Source organism: Stegodyphus dumicola, chromosome 3 (genome assembly GCF_044657685.1).
Source record: "Stegodyphus dumicola isolate Sdum_Otavi_A_Nest chromosome 3, ASM4465768v1".
NCBI lineage: Eukaryota > Metazoa > Arthropoda > Arachnida > Araneae > Eresidae > Stegodyphus > Stegodyphus dumicola.
In genome coordinates this window covers 120015749-120033619 of record NC_140770.1, presented here as the reverse complement: position 1 = coordinate 120033619, position 17871 = coordinate 120015749, and the positions used below count along the sequence as shown (strand labels likewise).

General features: G+C 33.5%; 1 protein-coding gene across 1 annotated transcript in view; it reads right to left on the bottom strand.

Annotated features, from left to right (window-relative positions):
• Positions 1 to 17871, bottom strand: part of LOC118183862 (dynein axonemal heavy chain 7-like) — a 368025-nt gene that overhangs the window by 60264 nt on the left and 289890 nt on the right. The window contains exons 64-66 of the mRNA XM_085812440.1: positions 10577 to 10801; positions 6205 to 6384; positions 672 to 812 (exon numbers count right to left, since the gene is read on the bottom strand). Coding sequence (XP_085668566.1) covers positions 672 to 812; positions 6205 to 6384; positions 10577 to 10801 — 546 coding nt within the window. The remainder of the gene's footprint in view (positions 1 to 671; positions 813 to 6204; positions 6385 to 10576; positions 10802 to 17871) is intronic.

Below are 17871 nucleotides of genomic sequence, written 5' to 3'. Positions count from 1 at the left end.
AATATTTATTAATATTACCTGCTAAATCCCATAAAAACACTTGTAAGGATTCATTAATTAACCAATTATTATGATTTAAAACCCTTACTATAACTTCTTTTCGTAGTTCTCACCAGAATGCAAAATAATTGTGTTAGTATTTAAGTCGAATATTTGAATGTTTAGAGTTAGAGCTTTTGGCAACCAAGATTGCAGTTTACGTCCTATTGCTAGCTCTGCCAAATATTATTGCCAAAGATTTAGACAGTTTGCTAGCCGAAGTTAAATGCGCACCGTATATCTGAGCCAACTTAAGTAGACTAGTTCGTATAATCCCCGACTATGATGCTTGAAATTAAATATCAAGTTATGCTATGTTAAATACCTAACATAATAATAATTATATGCTATGTTAATGCAAGTGGCAGAGTTTTGTTTTGTAAGCACAAGTAGTGCCTTCTGCCAAATTAAAATAGTTAGTTATCTTATCCTTCTCAGGATTTGACATCTTAATTCAGACTGGAACAATAACTCGCTCGTCAACCTAACAGGTTTTGAAGAACATTGATTTAAACTATTACACAAGTAAAAACCTTATGCACTTTAAAAAATGTAATCATAAAAATTTTCATAAATATTGCTAAAAGAAATTTTTATAGAATTTCAATGAAAATAAAAATAGCGATTCTTACCTTATTCTTATTTCCACAACCTAAATAAAAATCCTTATCGCTGATAGGAGTACTGAGAAATGACTGGAACAAATTTTGCTTCAAGCCAGTTGGTGGCTCATTTGTCATTTTTACACCATTTTGCAAAACGGTGACAGGAAACTAGAAAGTATAAAATACATCACTGTGTAAATAAAAATGACAATTTATACAGTATGCATTTATTACCTTTAATCCAAGACGAAAGGAGAAAAAATTAAAATTTAACTAAATAATCTAATGAAAAAATATCATACAGAAAAAAATGAAACGAATACGCTGAAAGTATATTTTGCATACTTTATTCTATTTTAATGCAACATTTTTCAAGAAAATTAGAAACATGTTAAGTTGTGATTTTTTTTTGGGGGGGGGGCTACTATAAGAGGGAAAACATTGTAAAAAATTTTAAGCCTTGTTCCAGAATTTTAAGCCTTGAAAGAATTTTTTTCTCCTAATGTTTACCATAATTAAGAACCAAAATAAAATTCAACAAATAAAATAATAAATAAATAATAATAAAACAATAAAATAATTGATTCACCTTCGTTTATCTTACCGGCTAAGTCTCTATGTATATGTATAAAACTTTAAAGTTGGATATATTAAAAAAACGAAATAACATTCACAGTTTAAGTGTTACTGGCGAGGAAGCTAGTGCTGACAAAGCTGCTGAAGAATTTCTAGAAATTCAAAAAGCCTTACTGATGGCAAATTTTAGAAGAAGCCGTCCCGTACATACATTTCATGACAGGAAAAATGTACTTCTGGACATTAAGGCGTCAAAAGGCAGACTCGACTCGCTTTTAGGACAGAATGAGAAAGTTGATTTTAAACTCAAGCCTATGCTTGTGTATCATTCTGGAACACTACGGCCACCGAAAGGAATGGACAAATAAACACTTTTTGTGATTCTTCGATCGAACAGAAAAGCTTGGGTCACTATAGAAATTTCTAAAGATTGGTTTATAATCGAAATTTGCTCATAGGTAACGTGTTGCTGCCATGAAAACAGTACTGAATCAAAAGCCCTTCTTTTAATAGATAACGTTCAAAAATCTTTAAAATATATTCGATGTCTGTATACCAGTGAAAGTTGTCTATCTGCTATTAAATACAACTTCGCTTATACAACATGCGGATCAAGCTGTGATATACAACTATAAAACAAAGATTTCTATATTTAATTGATAAAACTGATTCTAATGAAGCGCACTTTTGGAAAAGTTAAAACATCGCAAATGCTCTATGAAATATAAAGCATGTTTCTGAACAAAATGACTTCAAACTGTATTCATAAAGTCTGGAAAAGCATTTGGCCAGAAATGTGCGAAAATGTTGGTGAAATTATGGACAGAAAAATGGAATCATTATTACAGTTAATGTTTTAGTTCATGAAGCAGGTATGAAAGAAGTTGATGAAAAGGAAATTAAGAATTTGTTAAAATCTGATGGAGAAAGCCTATCAAATGAAGAACTGAAAGATTTGACAGATAATATAATGCATCAGTAGGCAATTTTTGTGTTAAAATTGCTTTAGGAAACATAGATGAAGAAAAACCGAAAAATTTGTCAACAGACTTCTTAAAGCACTGCATCTTTTAGGAAACATAATGAATGAATTTTCGGAGCATGATCTAAATTTGGATCACAGTTCAGAGGCAAGAAGAGGAATTTCAGACTCTATTAGTTGTTATGAAGAAATACTGACTCAAAGATAATACAAATATTAATAATACATATGTAATAAACTCAGAATCCGTTTTCTGGACAAAGCTAATAATAAAGTACATACATTTAACCTGTAATGAACTATATACATATACACAGTAATTAATAAAATTAATATTTAATATTTTTTTTTTCAATTTTGAAGTAGGTATTTCACTGTTAAATACTGTTTTTGACCTTATTGTATTTATGTTCCTTTTTATTTAAGATATTTCATATGACAATGCATTCGACCCCGTTTTTACGTTTGATTCGCTTTAGGCTATTTTTTGTTACGCATTAATGCGTAAACTGGGGCATTAGTGTACTTATTTTAATTAATATTTTTAACTTATATCACAATCAATTCAGATTGCATCAGTGGTCACAAAAATCCCCGTTCTCACAATATTAAACAATATGAAAAGGAAGGGGAAATCAACATTACGAGAGAAGAAATAATAAAATTACTATTAACATTGTAATGAAATGAAAAAATATAAGATACATAAACCTCAAATATGTGTCTTGTATTAAAAGAGGTGAAGAGAAAAAATTGTGGGCGGCGTAGACGAACTCAGCTGATCTTTTCCTTCCTGAAAAAATCTTTCCTGCCTGTCCTACCGCAACGTCGCCCACCAGCGGCCGAGCGGTAAAGTCTCTGAACACTGGTAGTTCGGTCCGAGGTTCGAATCCTGCGAACGGTCTGGCTGCATGGGTGTTTTCGTGGTTTTCCCCCTGTGTAACGTGTATACGAGCCAGTTCCCCTTAGAAAGTCCTCCACGAAGGCATCCCTCCCCTTAGGCAGATAGCCCTAGTGTGCTTTGCCATAATTAAATACACCACACCATACACCACCTACCTCAACGTGAAAAAGAGAGGCCGAATATTTCCTTATCTGCATGCAGTGCGCTTATCGCATCAGATAAAAGTGCATTATTTAGCATTAAATTTTTCGCAAATTATTATTATGTTTTAGGCATTATTATTGATGTTTAACAATGATTTTACCGGAAACATTGTGTTTGATTTATGTTGCTAACTTTACTGCTCATTCTCGTGTAAAGTTTGAGTTATGTTGTAAAATAAAACAATAAAATAATTTATCCTCTTTCATTTAATCTTACCGATAAGTCTCTCTCTATATATACATATACACAACTTGAAAGTTGGATCTATTCTCTAAAATTTAATTCTCCCATTCTCACTCCCATACAATTCACAATATAGTAAGTTCGCTTGTTCGATTCTTCAGAGAATCGGGGTCTCAATAGTCTCTTTAGAATAATCAGAATCAGAATGCTGGCTAAGCAGATGGCATCAACATCACACAGAGTTGAGTACACTGTTTTGCACGACAGTCACTCTCCGCCTGACGACTCTGCAGCTAAAATGTTGTACATAAAATATTATTTGTTAGCAGCTGGCATCAGATCAAACCTAATTTATAAATTTAAGCTACATAACATGGTCGGTTGCAAGCACAGGTGACATAAGCAACCATCTAGACACCAGCTAAGTTGCTCTCAAAAGCGAAAATTAAATACAGGCGAATTTTTCCTTTTTAAATTGGTTAACCAAATGCAATAAATAGCAATCAGCACTACCCTCTTATGGGACAATCATTCACAGAAATAAAATGTGCATGTCCTATAATATTAACATACTTATTTTATTAACACTTTAACAGAAAAACAAAACTGGTGTTGAAATATATACACAGATTAGAAGATTAGATGCAAAACCGTAGCTAAGGTTTTCAGTTCTGGGGGACAATTCAAGATATCGCGTCCCCTCCTGTTTGCGAAAAATGGAAAAGATTTCATTCTAAAATTTGTCACATCATCAGTTCGGCGCCTGGAGACAGATGTCCTGCCTTGCCTCTCTTAGCTACGCTACTGACTGGCACAGTATGAAATTTCTATAAAATTCTTATTATAACAAGCATTTGCAGCATTTCTTTTCAGAGAATTGTTTTATCATTGGCTTGAAGTCAGCTATCTTCAGAATGTCGTTTTCCATACACGTGAGTGAAAGCCAGTTCAGATGCTGCTGACCCATTAAGCTAAGAAACATATTTTTTTAAAATATAAATTTTAGTCTTGAAAATGAAAGTCTTTCTATATAGCTGTTCACCATCATGTACATCAGGGACGGGCAAACGTTTTCGGTCGCAAACCAAAAATCGAAAAAAAAAAAAAAAAGTTTGGCGGGCCAAGATAAATTTTTATAAAATTTAAAAACAATATACAAGTATTACAATTTAAGTATGTTAATGAGATGAATGAAATTGCGATTTCATTTTTAAAAGTTATATTATATTGAGGCTCGAAGTAAGATTCTAAGCAACGAAGCTCAATGCTCACCTGTCAGTCTACTTCTGAAATAATTCTTTCTAAGGTTCATAGTAGAAAACACTTGTTCACATATATAAGATGAAGCAAACATAGCACTGATTTTCTGGGAGAGAGATATTAAATTTGGGAAATTTACTTTCGATAATGATTTGTAAAACTCTAACTTTGATATATTTAGAAACAAATGCTTGAGATGATTGTTAGATTGCAACTCAATTAATTCAAGCTGCAAATCTGACCTCACTGCTCCACAGTTTACGTTAAAAGACACGGCCAAAATATCCAATTCTGTTTGAATGACACTGAAATCTTGAAATCTGAGAACTCAAAATACAGTTTTTTCAAGCCATCTTTGTAATTCTCAAACTTTTCTTCATTTACTGAAGGTATTGAATTTAACCTCGGGAAATGAGACAAGTCTTTCTTAGCTAGCTGCCCAGCAAACAGATTAAGTTTTTTTCTAAGAGGTCTAATTCACCTATAATGGGTTCCCTTATGTCTGCTCCCCGAGAAAGAGATGACGTTTGTTGGCGCCAGTCTACAACTACAACTAAGAGCTTCCGCTTTTAACACTTTACCGATTGAAAGCTGTCTGTGCTTGCTATTTCCGTAGCAGATTTCCGATCTGTAAATAAGCCACAAAACGTTTTGTCAATTCAAAAATTAAAGTGTTCAAAATAGAGAGGACAGTTTTCACGATGAACTATTCAGCTTTATTCCCTCTGCTGATTCATATCTAATAAGATAAATTGTTGTTTACGCATTTTTTTTTTTCATCATTATGATCTGTATCTGGATACAGTGCGAATTAGCATCCAGAAGGTATTGTTTGCAGTAGAAATATAGATTTCAAATCTAAGTAACGTTTCTAGTCAAAGTTCAGCAATAATTGCACAACTTTGATACTGTAATTACTGAGAATACTCTCGGATTTGTAAAACAAAATAGTTTACAACCTGAAAAAAACTGAAAATAAATAAATTTCGGTTTTGTATTACATAGAATTAAGTTAATGTAAAATATATTTTTATTAATGTCAAGTCAGTTGACATACGTAGATTAGCATGGAGCTTCCAGGCAAGTCCCACAAGTAGCCCTCCGTTAAAACGACCCTGGCAGTCAGCAAACATGCCATAAAAAATCCTATTTAATTAGGAATTTCTTTAAAGCTATGACTGAGAATACTGAAAGATAATACTAAACCAAAAATTCAATATTAGAAGACATCAAAGATGAATAAGCAAACAAATAAGCAAAGAAAATATTTTAGAATAAAAGTACAATGTATTTCATTAACCAATCAGTATTGAGAAACATTCAAATTAAATTAGTGCATGCTCATGGAAAAGTATTAATCATAAATGTAAATATAACAAAATATTTTGTACTTAATCTCCTAATTTTCAGTGTTTTTTAATGTTAAAATTTAAAATCAAGGTATGACATACTTTATCAGATGGATAGCTTGTTAGCCAGATTCGGAAATTTTCATTAGTATTTTCTTCAGTTAAACCATCACATATTCGCTCCAACTGTGCCATCCAAGATACAGCTAAATGACAGTTCTGTAATGCAACCCAAGAACCCTCTTTTTGAGCTTTTTCTATCATAGCTTGTGCTACAGGACCCTAACGAGATATTTATTTTATAAAGAAAGTCTATAGGCAATAAATAAACAAAATAAACTAAGGAGAAAACAATAATATAGCATAAATCATGAAAATACAGAATTAGTTTTACAGGTTAAATTTAATCTGCGTTTTTAGTGCGCATACCTGTATGCCTATATGCAGGGTGAAACAAAATAAATGATTAAATAATGAACTCAATAATGAGGAAATTATGATTCATCAATTGAAAGAAAACATTACACTAATTAATATGCTTTTTAAATATTTTATAAAATATTAATTTTTTGAACAAGAAGAGAATACATTTTTTTCAGTGAGCTGAGGTTCCTATGAGTTATAGATATGCATAAACAAAAGTTTTAATTTCATAATTTAGTCCATGGTTAGTTCATGGTTAGTTCATGGTTAGTCCATGGTTAGTTCATGACCAGCGGGTCACCGAGCGATCATTTTATAATTTCAGGTGACTCACATGAGTTCATAAAATAAAGTATAACATATAAAAATGAATTATAAAACATAAATATGAAACGAGGCCTCGAAGAAGACATAGAAAGTAAACCGAAACTAAATAGCATTTTCGTTTGATTACAAAATTGTAGTAATGAACACGCATTTCTATTTTTTAAAGTAAAAGTTGTAATGTAATTTCAAGAAGAAATCAGTAAGACTGGCAAAGCCGATAGGCAATCCTTAATTCTTAAAATTGGCCTTGCCATTTTTTTGCATTCGGTTCGACTTATGAATGCGAGCAAATATTTTCGCACATGAAATTTCTTTTAAGAAAGAACAGGAGTAGCCTAACTACTGAAAATTCAGATACTTGAATTCGTCTGGTAGGGTTATTAACTATTATTGTTTACTAACCAATTATTTTATGTCTTGGATCTTTGCTGTCACTTCTCGCTTCCATTTCCCTACCAGAATGTGAATGAGGTAGAAAGAGATAGTATTTAAAGCAAGGTTTGGGGAGTTTAAATGAAAACATGTTCTGCCTCTCGAAGCCACGTTTCTACATTAGATAGCTCAGAAATGACTGTATATTCGGGCTTTGCATTCTAGTTGCTGCTTTTTGAATTATTACGCCGGTGAGAAGTTCTGAGACAACTTCGCGTTAAACCTTTGTGTAGCACTGGGCTATTAAGTTTTAAATATGAAAATTTAAATTTCCTATTTCTCTCCGTTACATCACCACAAGTGATTGGCAGATTTGTAGGCACGAGTCGTGCATTTATGTTCAAAGTTCTGATTTAATAAAAGGTTTCTTTTAAAATTTTCGTAACATTTCATAGTTCTGTCCAGTCATAGCGCTAATTCGCTTAACATCTGTTAGGAGTTTGATACTAGTTTATGCTAACAAAGCAAATCAAATTGTATAGTCTTAAGACGACTAATTATAAGCCAGACATGACTAAATTGATGTCACACGTTCAGCAATAGGAATATCACTGTTATCGAAAAGAAAAAAAAATTCATTTAGTTATGTTTGCTTTTTATAATAATTATGATAGCAATTTTAATTTTTATGTTTAAAGTTTAAAGCTTGCTCCAAGTGAGGATACTTGATGGCTTGTGTTTCACTCTCCTCAAGAGGAGACAAATCTGAAATTGAATAGAAAGTATTTTAATTGGAGTTCATGAACTGAAGTTAGGATTTAATTTCTAAAATTACACTGGTTATCATAAATTAAGGAAAAATCACAAAAATAGCGATAACTCCCTCAAGCCAAATCGTGTAAAATTTGAATATGTTGCCAAGTAAGAGTAGCTGAGTAAAACTGCAATATGCAAATTAGTGGCGCTGCGCTCGAAATACGTCATCTGCGAGGAGAATAAAAGTCCATGTTTGAGAGCAATTCCACATATTTCACTGTGATAGTGACATCAGGAATCTGAGATAGCCAATTCGTAACAATGACCTTCAGGCATCATTTGCCTGCAGAACTACGATGGAGAGCCATTGGGAGAAGAGAGGCAGGATAAAGTCAAACAGAAGTGGCCAGATGGCTAAATGTGAGTCCTTCTGTGGTTCATAGACTTTGGGGACAATTTCAAACCACAGATTCGGCCTCTAGGAGGTTCAGCCAAGGACGGCCAACTGCTACGACGAGAGCTGATGACCGATATTTGACATTATGTGCACGCAGGAATAGAACCGCTACTCCGACTCTTCTTAGATCCTCCCTTGCTGCAGCCACCGGAAGGTTGATGTCAACGTTACCTGTGCGTAGAAGGCTTTACGAAGGTGGTCTGTATGCGAGACGACCAGCCATTTGCGCGCCACTCACGTCACGCCATAGGAGGGTCCGTTTGCAGTAGGCACGACAACATGTCCACTCTACGCTTGATCAGTGGAGGGCTGTTCTCTTTACGGATGAATCCAGGTTTAGTCTAGAAAGCGATAGTAGGCGTTATTTGATATGGAGAGAACCTGGAACCCGTTATTATCCGTCAAACATCCGTTAAAGAGATGCATACGGAAGAGGCAGTGTCTGTGTTTGGGGTGCCATCTCTTTGGGTGGACGCACAGATCTCCATGTCTTTCCAACGGAAACCGTGAATGCTCCGGTTTATAGAGATGAGATCTTGATGCTTATGGACAATAGGTGATGCTTTCCTGTTACAGGACGATAATTCAAGACCACACTGGGCTCACATCGTAGATCATTATCTTCAACAGGAAACAATTATGCGCATGAAGTGGCCAGCTCGATCCCCGGACTTGAATCCTATTGAGAACATTTGGGATGATTTAGAGACACGTCTAGCTGCTCTCAGTCTGCCTCCTCAGACCCTTGCCGCGCTTGCAACAGCTTTGCAAGAGCAATGGCTCTCGCTTCCCATGGAACTGATAGACCGCATAATTGAAAGCATCACGCATCACTGTATGTGCTGTATTGCTTCTATAGGCAACCATATTCCCTATTGAAGGTACTTTTCCTATAGCAAACTGACATCTTCGATTTGTTCATTTTATACATGTGCTAATTTCTATACTACCATAATTATCTGGTGATTTATTTTTATGTTATTTTGTACCTTACTATGTGTTGTATATTGTGGGTAAGTTTCATAAAATTCTACATGTAACTTTTTCAGTAATCGTGATTTTTGTGGATTTTTCCTTAATTTACGATAACCAGTGTATAAATACCGAAGTTCTATGGAAAACCATAAAAAATGCGAAAAATAATGAATAAATAAAATAACAAATAATTAATGATTAAATAAAATGTTAAGAGATAAATCAAAACTAATGACATACAATTAAAGATTAGTTCTCCGGCTGGAATAACCTTTTCTGCTTAGAAACTGGAGCCAGGCTCTGGCAAGTTCTTGCTTAATTTAAGGCCAGAATGAAGTCAAGTGTTTTTTTACAGAATCATAAATTGGATCAAAATAATGTCAAGTGGCAGCAAAGCCTCTTTATGTGCATCAGGAGGATAAAAAGAAATGATATCTTGGACCTATATTTGAAACTTCCTTAAATGCACTGGAGGTGAACACTTCCTGCTATAGATGATACTGTATGATATCATTGTTCAGTATTCATTTTGTATTCCAAAAGCATTTGTAAAGACAGAATATTAAAAAAAGGACTATTTTTATACATTCTTGGACTTAAAGGATTTCAGGATTTTTTCTTCTCCCTAGGATACTCCAAGAATGGACAGCAGATTTTGAAAGCTTTTGAAATGTTTAAGCAGCTTTAAAATAATTTTTAAATTCTTATAACAAGTTTTGTGCTTCTATAAAGAGAAATTAAAAGGATGTTATAGTATACAAATTAAAGTTAATCCATACAAATCAGAGATGAAGAAGTCATATTCTGCTTAACTCTGGTATATACAAATCAGAGTAAATCAAAATTATACGAACTCAGTATACAAAACCAAACTTAAAAAATTAATTCAAAATAAAAATTTTTGCCTTCAGTTCGTATATTTTTTCTGCATAATTATTTAATACTCCTTTATTTCCTCTGTTTAAAAAACTAATTTCAAAACAGTAAGCTATATACTTTTATATTTCATGAATTATAAAAATGTTAAGTTTTTGTGCAATTCTCATCTTTCTGTCTAGACAGTAACGGGATCTATGTTAATTTTTACTAGCCATGCTTTAATTTTTCACTCTGTACCAGGCTAGAAGTTGCACTCAGTGTCATTGTATAGAAAGTAATCTTTACCTGTCCTTGACCCAAAGATATGGCATCAAATTTATCCCCACCAAATCCATTGTCTTCAGCAAACTGTAAGAGTGCAGCCATTGGATCAGCTCCAGGGGACAATATAAAGAGAAGAGGAATAGTGGCATTTGAATCTCGGTAACTCTGAGGGAGATCAAATGGAGGAGGATGGATAAACTTTTCACCCAAGTTGGTGGCAACAAACTTCATAACCATAGGCACTATCTGCATAAAATGAAATTTGAATATTAAATAAAATGACATTTAAACAGACATTATAAAGCATAGAATGGAATTTAAACAGACAATATAAAGCAGATATGTAAATAACTGAATTTTTTTCAGACAGGAGCACACAATATGCACTAAAAGAAAATTATTCGTTAGATGTGTGAATTTAAGATTTTTTAAGTCCGCAGATATGCGACAATAATTGCAATTTATCTATCGAAAAAAGTAAAAAAAGAAAAAGAAAAAAAAATGGAGCTGATGTGAGAAGATTATGGTACTATGTTAAATTAGGGCTAAGTCAAGACGAACACTTCAACGTCTACAATTAGCATATGGAAATGAAGCACTGTATTCAGATGGTTTAAAGAATTTCGTAGAGGTCGAAATTCTCTCCTAGGTAAAGCACATACAGGAAGACCTTTGTCAGCTGTAGTCCCAGAAAATACATTGGCAACACAAAAAATATTAATTAATGACAATCGCTTAACCTATCAAATGATACAGAAGGAATTTAGCATTGGATGTGCAACTACACAAAAAGTATTGCATTGAATTGAAGAATTATTGCATATGAAAAAATAACTGATCGTCGAGTCGCCATAAATTAAGAGAATACCAAAACGCGGAGCGTGTCAGAATCGCTAAAGAAACCCTGAAATTACTTGATGATAGCGGACATCACATTATTCCTAAAATCATAACTGGTGATGAAACAAACATACTATTTTTGACACTTCGAATCAAGAAAGTAAAATAAGGGTCTATGAAGATGACCCTAAATCAGCAATGGTAGAAAGATAGCGAGCAATGAAACAAGTCATGTTGCTCATTCCTTTCAGCTGTACAAGACTGGCCAAAAGTCTTCAAGAAGACAGTTACAGCTAACTTGGTTCACCTCTAAGCATCTTCCAAAAATTATTTAAGAAATTAAAATTAATGGACTCAAGCTTCACCATGATAATGCATCTTCTCATTCAACAGGATTGACAGTTGAATTTCTCAAATAAAAGCATATTAAAGAGATAGAACATCCATTATATTCTTTTTATCTTGTTATGTGTGACTTTTGATTATTTTTAAATGTAAAACAAAATTTACGTGGCTGTAGTTTTCATTCCGAAGATGAGAGTATAAAAGCATATTTTTCATCGATTCCAAGAAATGGATTGCTTGAAGCATTTAATCTTTGAAAAATTTGCGTACGAAAATGCATTGATTAGGATGGGACTACTTTGAACCTTTTAAAGATTTAGTAAGTTTAAATTAAAGCGTACAATTTAGTTGCATCTAAAAAACAGAATTACCCTCACATTTTTCTGTTTCAATCTGTTTTAATCCTTCATTTTCTGATATTTCTGCAGCGTCAAAATTCTATAGTATGAAGTCTAACTGTTAATTTTCATGAAGTAAACATGTGAACTGGTAATTTTCATGAAGTAAACATGAGAATGTTTTGCACTGATGAGTTACGGTAAGTGTTTTTTCCTTACCGTTAAAGAGAACATAGACTGTATGCATAATATCTTGAAGGAAATCGTATTACATTTCATGCATATTTCTATTACAGCAAAAATAAAATTTCATACAATTCTTTTTTAATATTTAAAAAATTACATATGGTGCATATTAATGAGTTCAATTAAATAACATATTGTTTAGATCCTTAATGGTAATTATGCAACGACGTACTTTAATGACATGGAATATATTATATAATATGCATTATTAAATGCAAGGAATAATTAATGATTCCCAAATAAGGTAGAAATTCTATAATTACTTTTACGGAGACTTTTTAAGAGAAATTGAAATCATACTCACATTACACAAAGGGAAAATCACAAAAACATCCATGCAATCAACGATCTGTTGAGCAAACTGAACTCTTGGGTCAAAATAGTAGCATCCAGCAGTCTTACCAACCTAGATCTCTCGTCAATATTCATATTATTGACAACTAATATGAAACTTACCGCATATTTAAAAATACAAAATTTTAAAAATGTGGTCACGGTTTTTACGCTCTAATTAAGTAACTTGAACTTAACTGACTCGTTATAATAGACTAAATTTCTGTTTCTCTTTCTCTAATAATTATTTTTAGTTACCTAATGTGAAACTCAAACAACTACAACACATCATCCACACTTTTGCATTCCAACCTAAGGTATACGTTACGTCAAGTTTCGTGTATTGAAACAATTTCAATAAACGAACGATTCGGCCTTTTGGATTTTTTACCTGAATTTTTCTTCTTTGAGACACATACTTGTGTGTATGTTGTTGTGACTTATCTCATTTATTTGACAGTTATATCAGATCAGATCCAGGAATTTTATCATGACAAGGGCCATAGCTGTCAATGGCTTAGGCCTAGGGCACATTGCAGGAAGAGAACAAGTTTGCTTAGCTCCAACAAAGGTTTAAAAGAGAATCGTCTGAGGAAAATATGCGAGTGTTCTACCCTTCTCCCCCTTCCACCAATCTCTCTAGAAGATTTTTGGCTCTACAGCATTTTAAGAATTCTCTTGTCGCAAAGATACTGTACATTTACAAATATTCATGTCTTCTCTGGGATTCGAAGCGGGTTATGGCAAATTTTCACTTACCATTATGCCTACAAGACAAGTGAGATACACATGTATTAAAAGATGATGACATTTCCTAAATATAATGGATAATCTAAAAGTATTGAGTCTTTTGCTCACGATTTAGCGTTAGTGTTTGAAATCTCAGGGTATATGATTCGCGCAGCAGCGATCACATAGCCTCATATTAATGGCTTAAATGACATGGGTCTTGGGGTATATGATGTCATTTCAAGTTAGAAGATGTGCAGAAAGTTTTAGAGTTTTTATACACAGACGTAAAGTATTACGCCGTGAAACTGAATGAACTTGATAAAACTGCGCCACATTTTACAATTGGATTTCGATAAAAGCACAAATGCTGCATAGGCCACAGATGCTCCTCGTTCCAAAGATGTTCAAGTTGTTTAGCGGCAGCTCCATCGCGAACTGCTGCCAGGAACGAGCAGGCGGAATGATAGACTCGGACCTGTATCGTCGACATGTTAGAGCTATTGCACTTAGCGATTCAAAAGAAACGGCTGGAACTTATCAACAGAAAGGTGTTATATATCCCGCCGACAACGCCAGACCGCATATATCTTTAATGACCTGTCAAAAATGAAGAGAAAGTGGCTGGGAGGTTTAATTCATCTACCGCATAGACCGGCTAGCATGCCAGACTAACATTTGTTACAATGTTTAGAGAACTCTCTAAACATTGTAAACATTGTTACATCTGTAAAGCTTTCAAAAGAGGCCTGTGAAAACGAGTAAGAATTTTTTGAACGGAAACCCGAAAATTCTATAGCAACGACATTATAGCCAAAATAATGCGAAAAAATAATCGAACAGAATGATGCGTATGTGGTTTCATAATTTTAGTTTTCAATAACAATAATCTCAATTTTGACCTCCAAAAGCTCAATGCTTTTTAGACAACTCAATACAGTTAAATTTTGTAAAGCAAATATAACTAAAGGAGCTTAATAAACAAAAATTAATGTATTAGGTTATTATAAATGTTCAAAATACGTAATAGTTAAAAAAATTAATTACAGATTATTTAGATATAATTTTAATTAGCGCTAATCAAACTGTAAGTATAATGTCATCTTTTAATGAAATCTAAAAATCTGTATGCAGCAATTATAACATTAGAGGTCACAGAATCAATTCTTTTTATTGTGATTTAATATAAATATTATAAGGAATTTTCTCCCTCTTTCCGCTTGGCTTCGGGTGTACCGAAAGGACACTTGGCGCGTATTCGAGAGGTCTAGGTTCGAGTCTCGGTGAGGGGCATTGCACATTTTTCACATCTTCAGCATTCCCCCCCCCCGAAAAAAAACTAATGAGTCTACAGGTGCGCCCAAACTAAAAGGTGGTCGGATGATGATTCTTTTTTACCCTCACCACAAGGATTTGGGCATTAGGACCCCTAATCCCCAGTCGTCCTTTAAAAGGGGAGTATATAAGGTATTTTCATCCTCCTTTCCGCATTCCGCATGCCTTCGTGGTGTAGCGGTAGCATACTCGGAGCGTATTCGAGAGGTTCAAGTCTGAGTCTCGGCGAATGCATTGCATATTTTCCATATCTCCTGCTCTTATAACAAAAAAACAGAGCTTTATTCATTCATTACATTTTAAACCATTAATCTTATGAAGAAGAACACTGAAATGACATGGCTTTTTCTTCTTTTTACTAATCCCTCTGGTCTGAATCAGATCTGATTCATAAGTTCATTCGCCTTTATTATTTATAATTTTATGACTTCCATCGCGAAATTAAGTACCTTCGGCAAATCTTCACGCACTAAGGCAACACAACTAAACAGATGCTGCGCAGTGGCTTCGTGTTTACATTTGGTACAAGTTGGGATGTTTTAGTACCACATGAAAATCTAAGGGTCTTTAAATGTCCTGAAGTCAACCAAGCCAGAGCCTTCTTGTCATACTTGAAACCAATAGCAATACCAGGACCTGCATTACGATTACGATACCATGAATACTGTGTCAGTAGTTGCCTCCAAGATGTATTAATTAAAGCAATTCTTCTCGAGTATAGTTCAAGTTAGGTTAAAGGTTTAGCATAAACCTGAGGCATGGAAGTACCCTCCTTTGCTAGTCTATCAGTATATCATTATATTGAAATGATATGTTCTGCTCCTATGATTCGATCTTTAATTAACTTTTTGCATATAAATATATCCTGAGTTTGTTTTGAGCCACTTGTGATTTTGATTCTTGCATCATTACATTCTTAAACACTAAGATCAATTACATAAAACTCATTGTCATTATCTTCTACATACTTGTAAGTATAATCTTTATTACATTTCATGAATAATAACAAGAATATCTAACTATAATTTTTAGAGGAAATCTTCAAATAATACATGGTTTTGTAATTCAATCATGTTTGAACTTCTTGGGTGCACTCGACGACCCACTCGCCCTCGCTGCCCGGCTGTCAACTTGATCGACTCCGCACGGCTCGCTAGACGAGGCACACTCGATACTAACTCCCTCACAATCTATGCGAGGCACACACACACTTTCAGCTCGCTAGGCGAGACACTCACTCTCTCTGATTGCGAACCAGTAGGGTTTATATAGCTTTCCGTTTGTGTTCGAGGACATTCTGGGCTAAACCGGTAAGAATTCGTTCCAGAAGGTTCTCCATCCGTCCATGGCATATAGCCAAGTATGTCGCCAAATGGACGATTTCTCGCCAAATGTGGCAACCCTGATTTTTTTTTTCTGCCATTTTATGGCAACCATAAAACTGCTTTGCGGGGAAGCTATCTCACCGCGCCTGTACACTGCTCAAAATAAAAATGGGACAGTTCTATATCTCCCGTTCTACTGGGCCGATTGACAAAATTCAAATTGCGTTCTTCATGTCTCGAAAGCGCGACTTAGGATATATATTAGATTTATATATACCACTATTCTAACATAGGCATTTTGACACAAAATCGGACATTTTCTGAAATAAAATACCAATTTCTTTTTACATATTTCGATTCTACAACTCAATTTACGACTAAATGTCAAATTTTGTAAAATTTGGAGCGAAATTTACGGAGAAATTCACAAATTTATGTTGGCACTTTTTTTTCAGTTTGCGCCAAGAATAGTTCACTTGGCGAACTTCTTATTATATGGCAACATAGTTTCCTTTCCCGTAAGAGGAAAAAAAGTCACCATCGTTCCTTTTCTCCAAATAATATTCTCTATATTATATTTTAAATGATAACTTATTATTTTAAGTAATTTTTTTCTTTTTCGAATTTCATTTTAATTGTTTAAGTTGCATGTTTTTTTTTTTTTTTTTTTTTTTTTTTTTTTTTTCGAATAACTGGTTTAAAAATTTCTATTTACCTATTCGAACTGCGTAAATAAAGGTGCAGCGTTTATTTTTTTTCAAATAGTTTTCTTTATATATATATTTTGTCATAATTATTATTTTAGGTAATTTTTAAATTTTTATACTTTTATTTTAATTGTTTGTGTTGCATTATCTCTTCAGATAATTGTTTTAAAATTTTCCATTTATTCCTTCGAACTGAGCATTTAAAATATATTTATTAATATAAATTTTTCAGAATTTGATTTTATTTATTTGAATTGCGTTTCTTTCGGAAGAATACTTTGTAACACAGACTACGATGCGTTTGAAAACTGCATATATTAAAAGAGAAAATACAGTAAAGCACAGTTAACACGCCTTTCAATGTTCCGTTCAGAAAAGATATATATAAATAAGAGAAATGTATAACCGACATTTTAACTTAGGATGACTTGCATAGACTGCTTTAAACAGTTTTATCATTGTGCCAATTGCTTTACACTATTTTATCCTACATTTGGTTACTTAAAATGGTATTCATATTTTAGTCAAATATTTTATTTTTGAAATCGCAAGAATCAAATATCATAAGATTAAAAGGTTTTTAATTTTAAAAAAATACTAATACTAAATTTTACGCAAAAATTTATTTTTTCTTCTCTTTTTCTTTAGGCATTCTACTTTATTCTTGGTCTTTTTCTTTAGGCATTCTGCAAATATATTAAAAAGCATCCAACTTTTCGAAATATCTTGATATTTCTGACAATTATTTTAAATAAAGTTGTCGCCTTCCATTTCAAAAAGGACTACAAACGGCCGAGCGGTAAAGTCGCTGAACATTCCTAGTTCACTCCCGGTTCGAATCCCGATAAACGGGCTGGTTGCATGGGCATTTTCGTGGATTTTCTCATGTGTACCGTGTATGCCAGCTGGTTTCTCTTAGAAAGTTCTGAACGAAGTATTTCGTTAGAGCCTTTATCAGTCTTTAGAGGCTAAACATTTTGAAGGTATGAGATGAAAGGAAAGACTGGTTTCATCAAGAGGTTTTGGTTTATTTAATTATTACAAAGCACACTAGGGCTATCTGCCTAAAGGAAGAGATGTCTTCGCGGAGGACTTTCTAAGGGAAACTGGCTCGAATA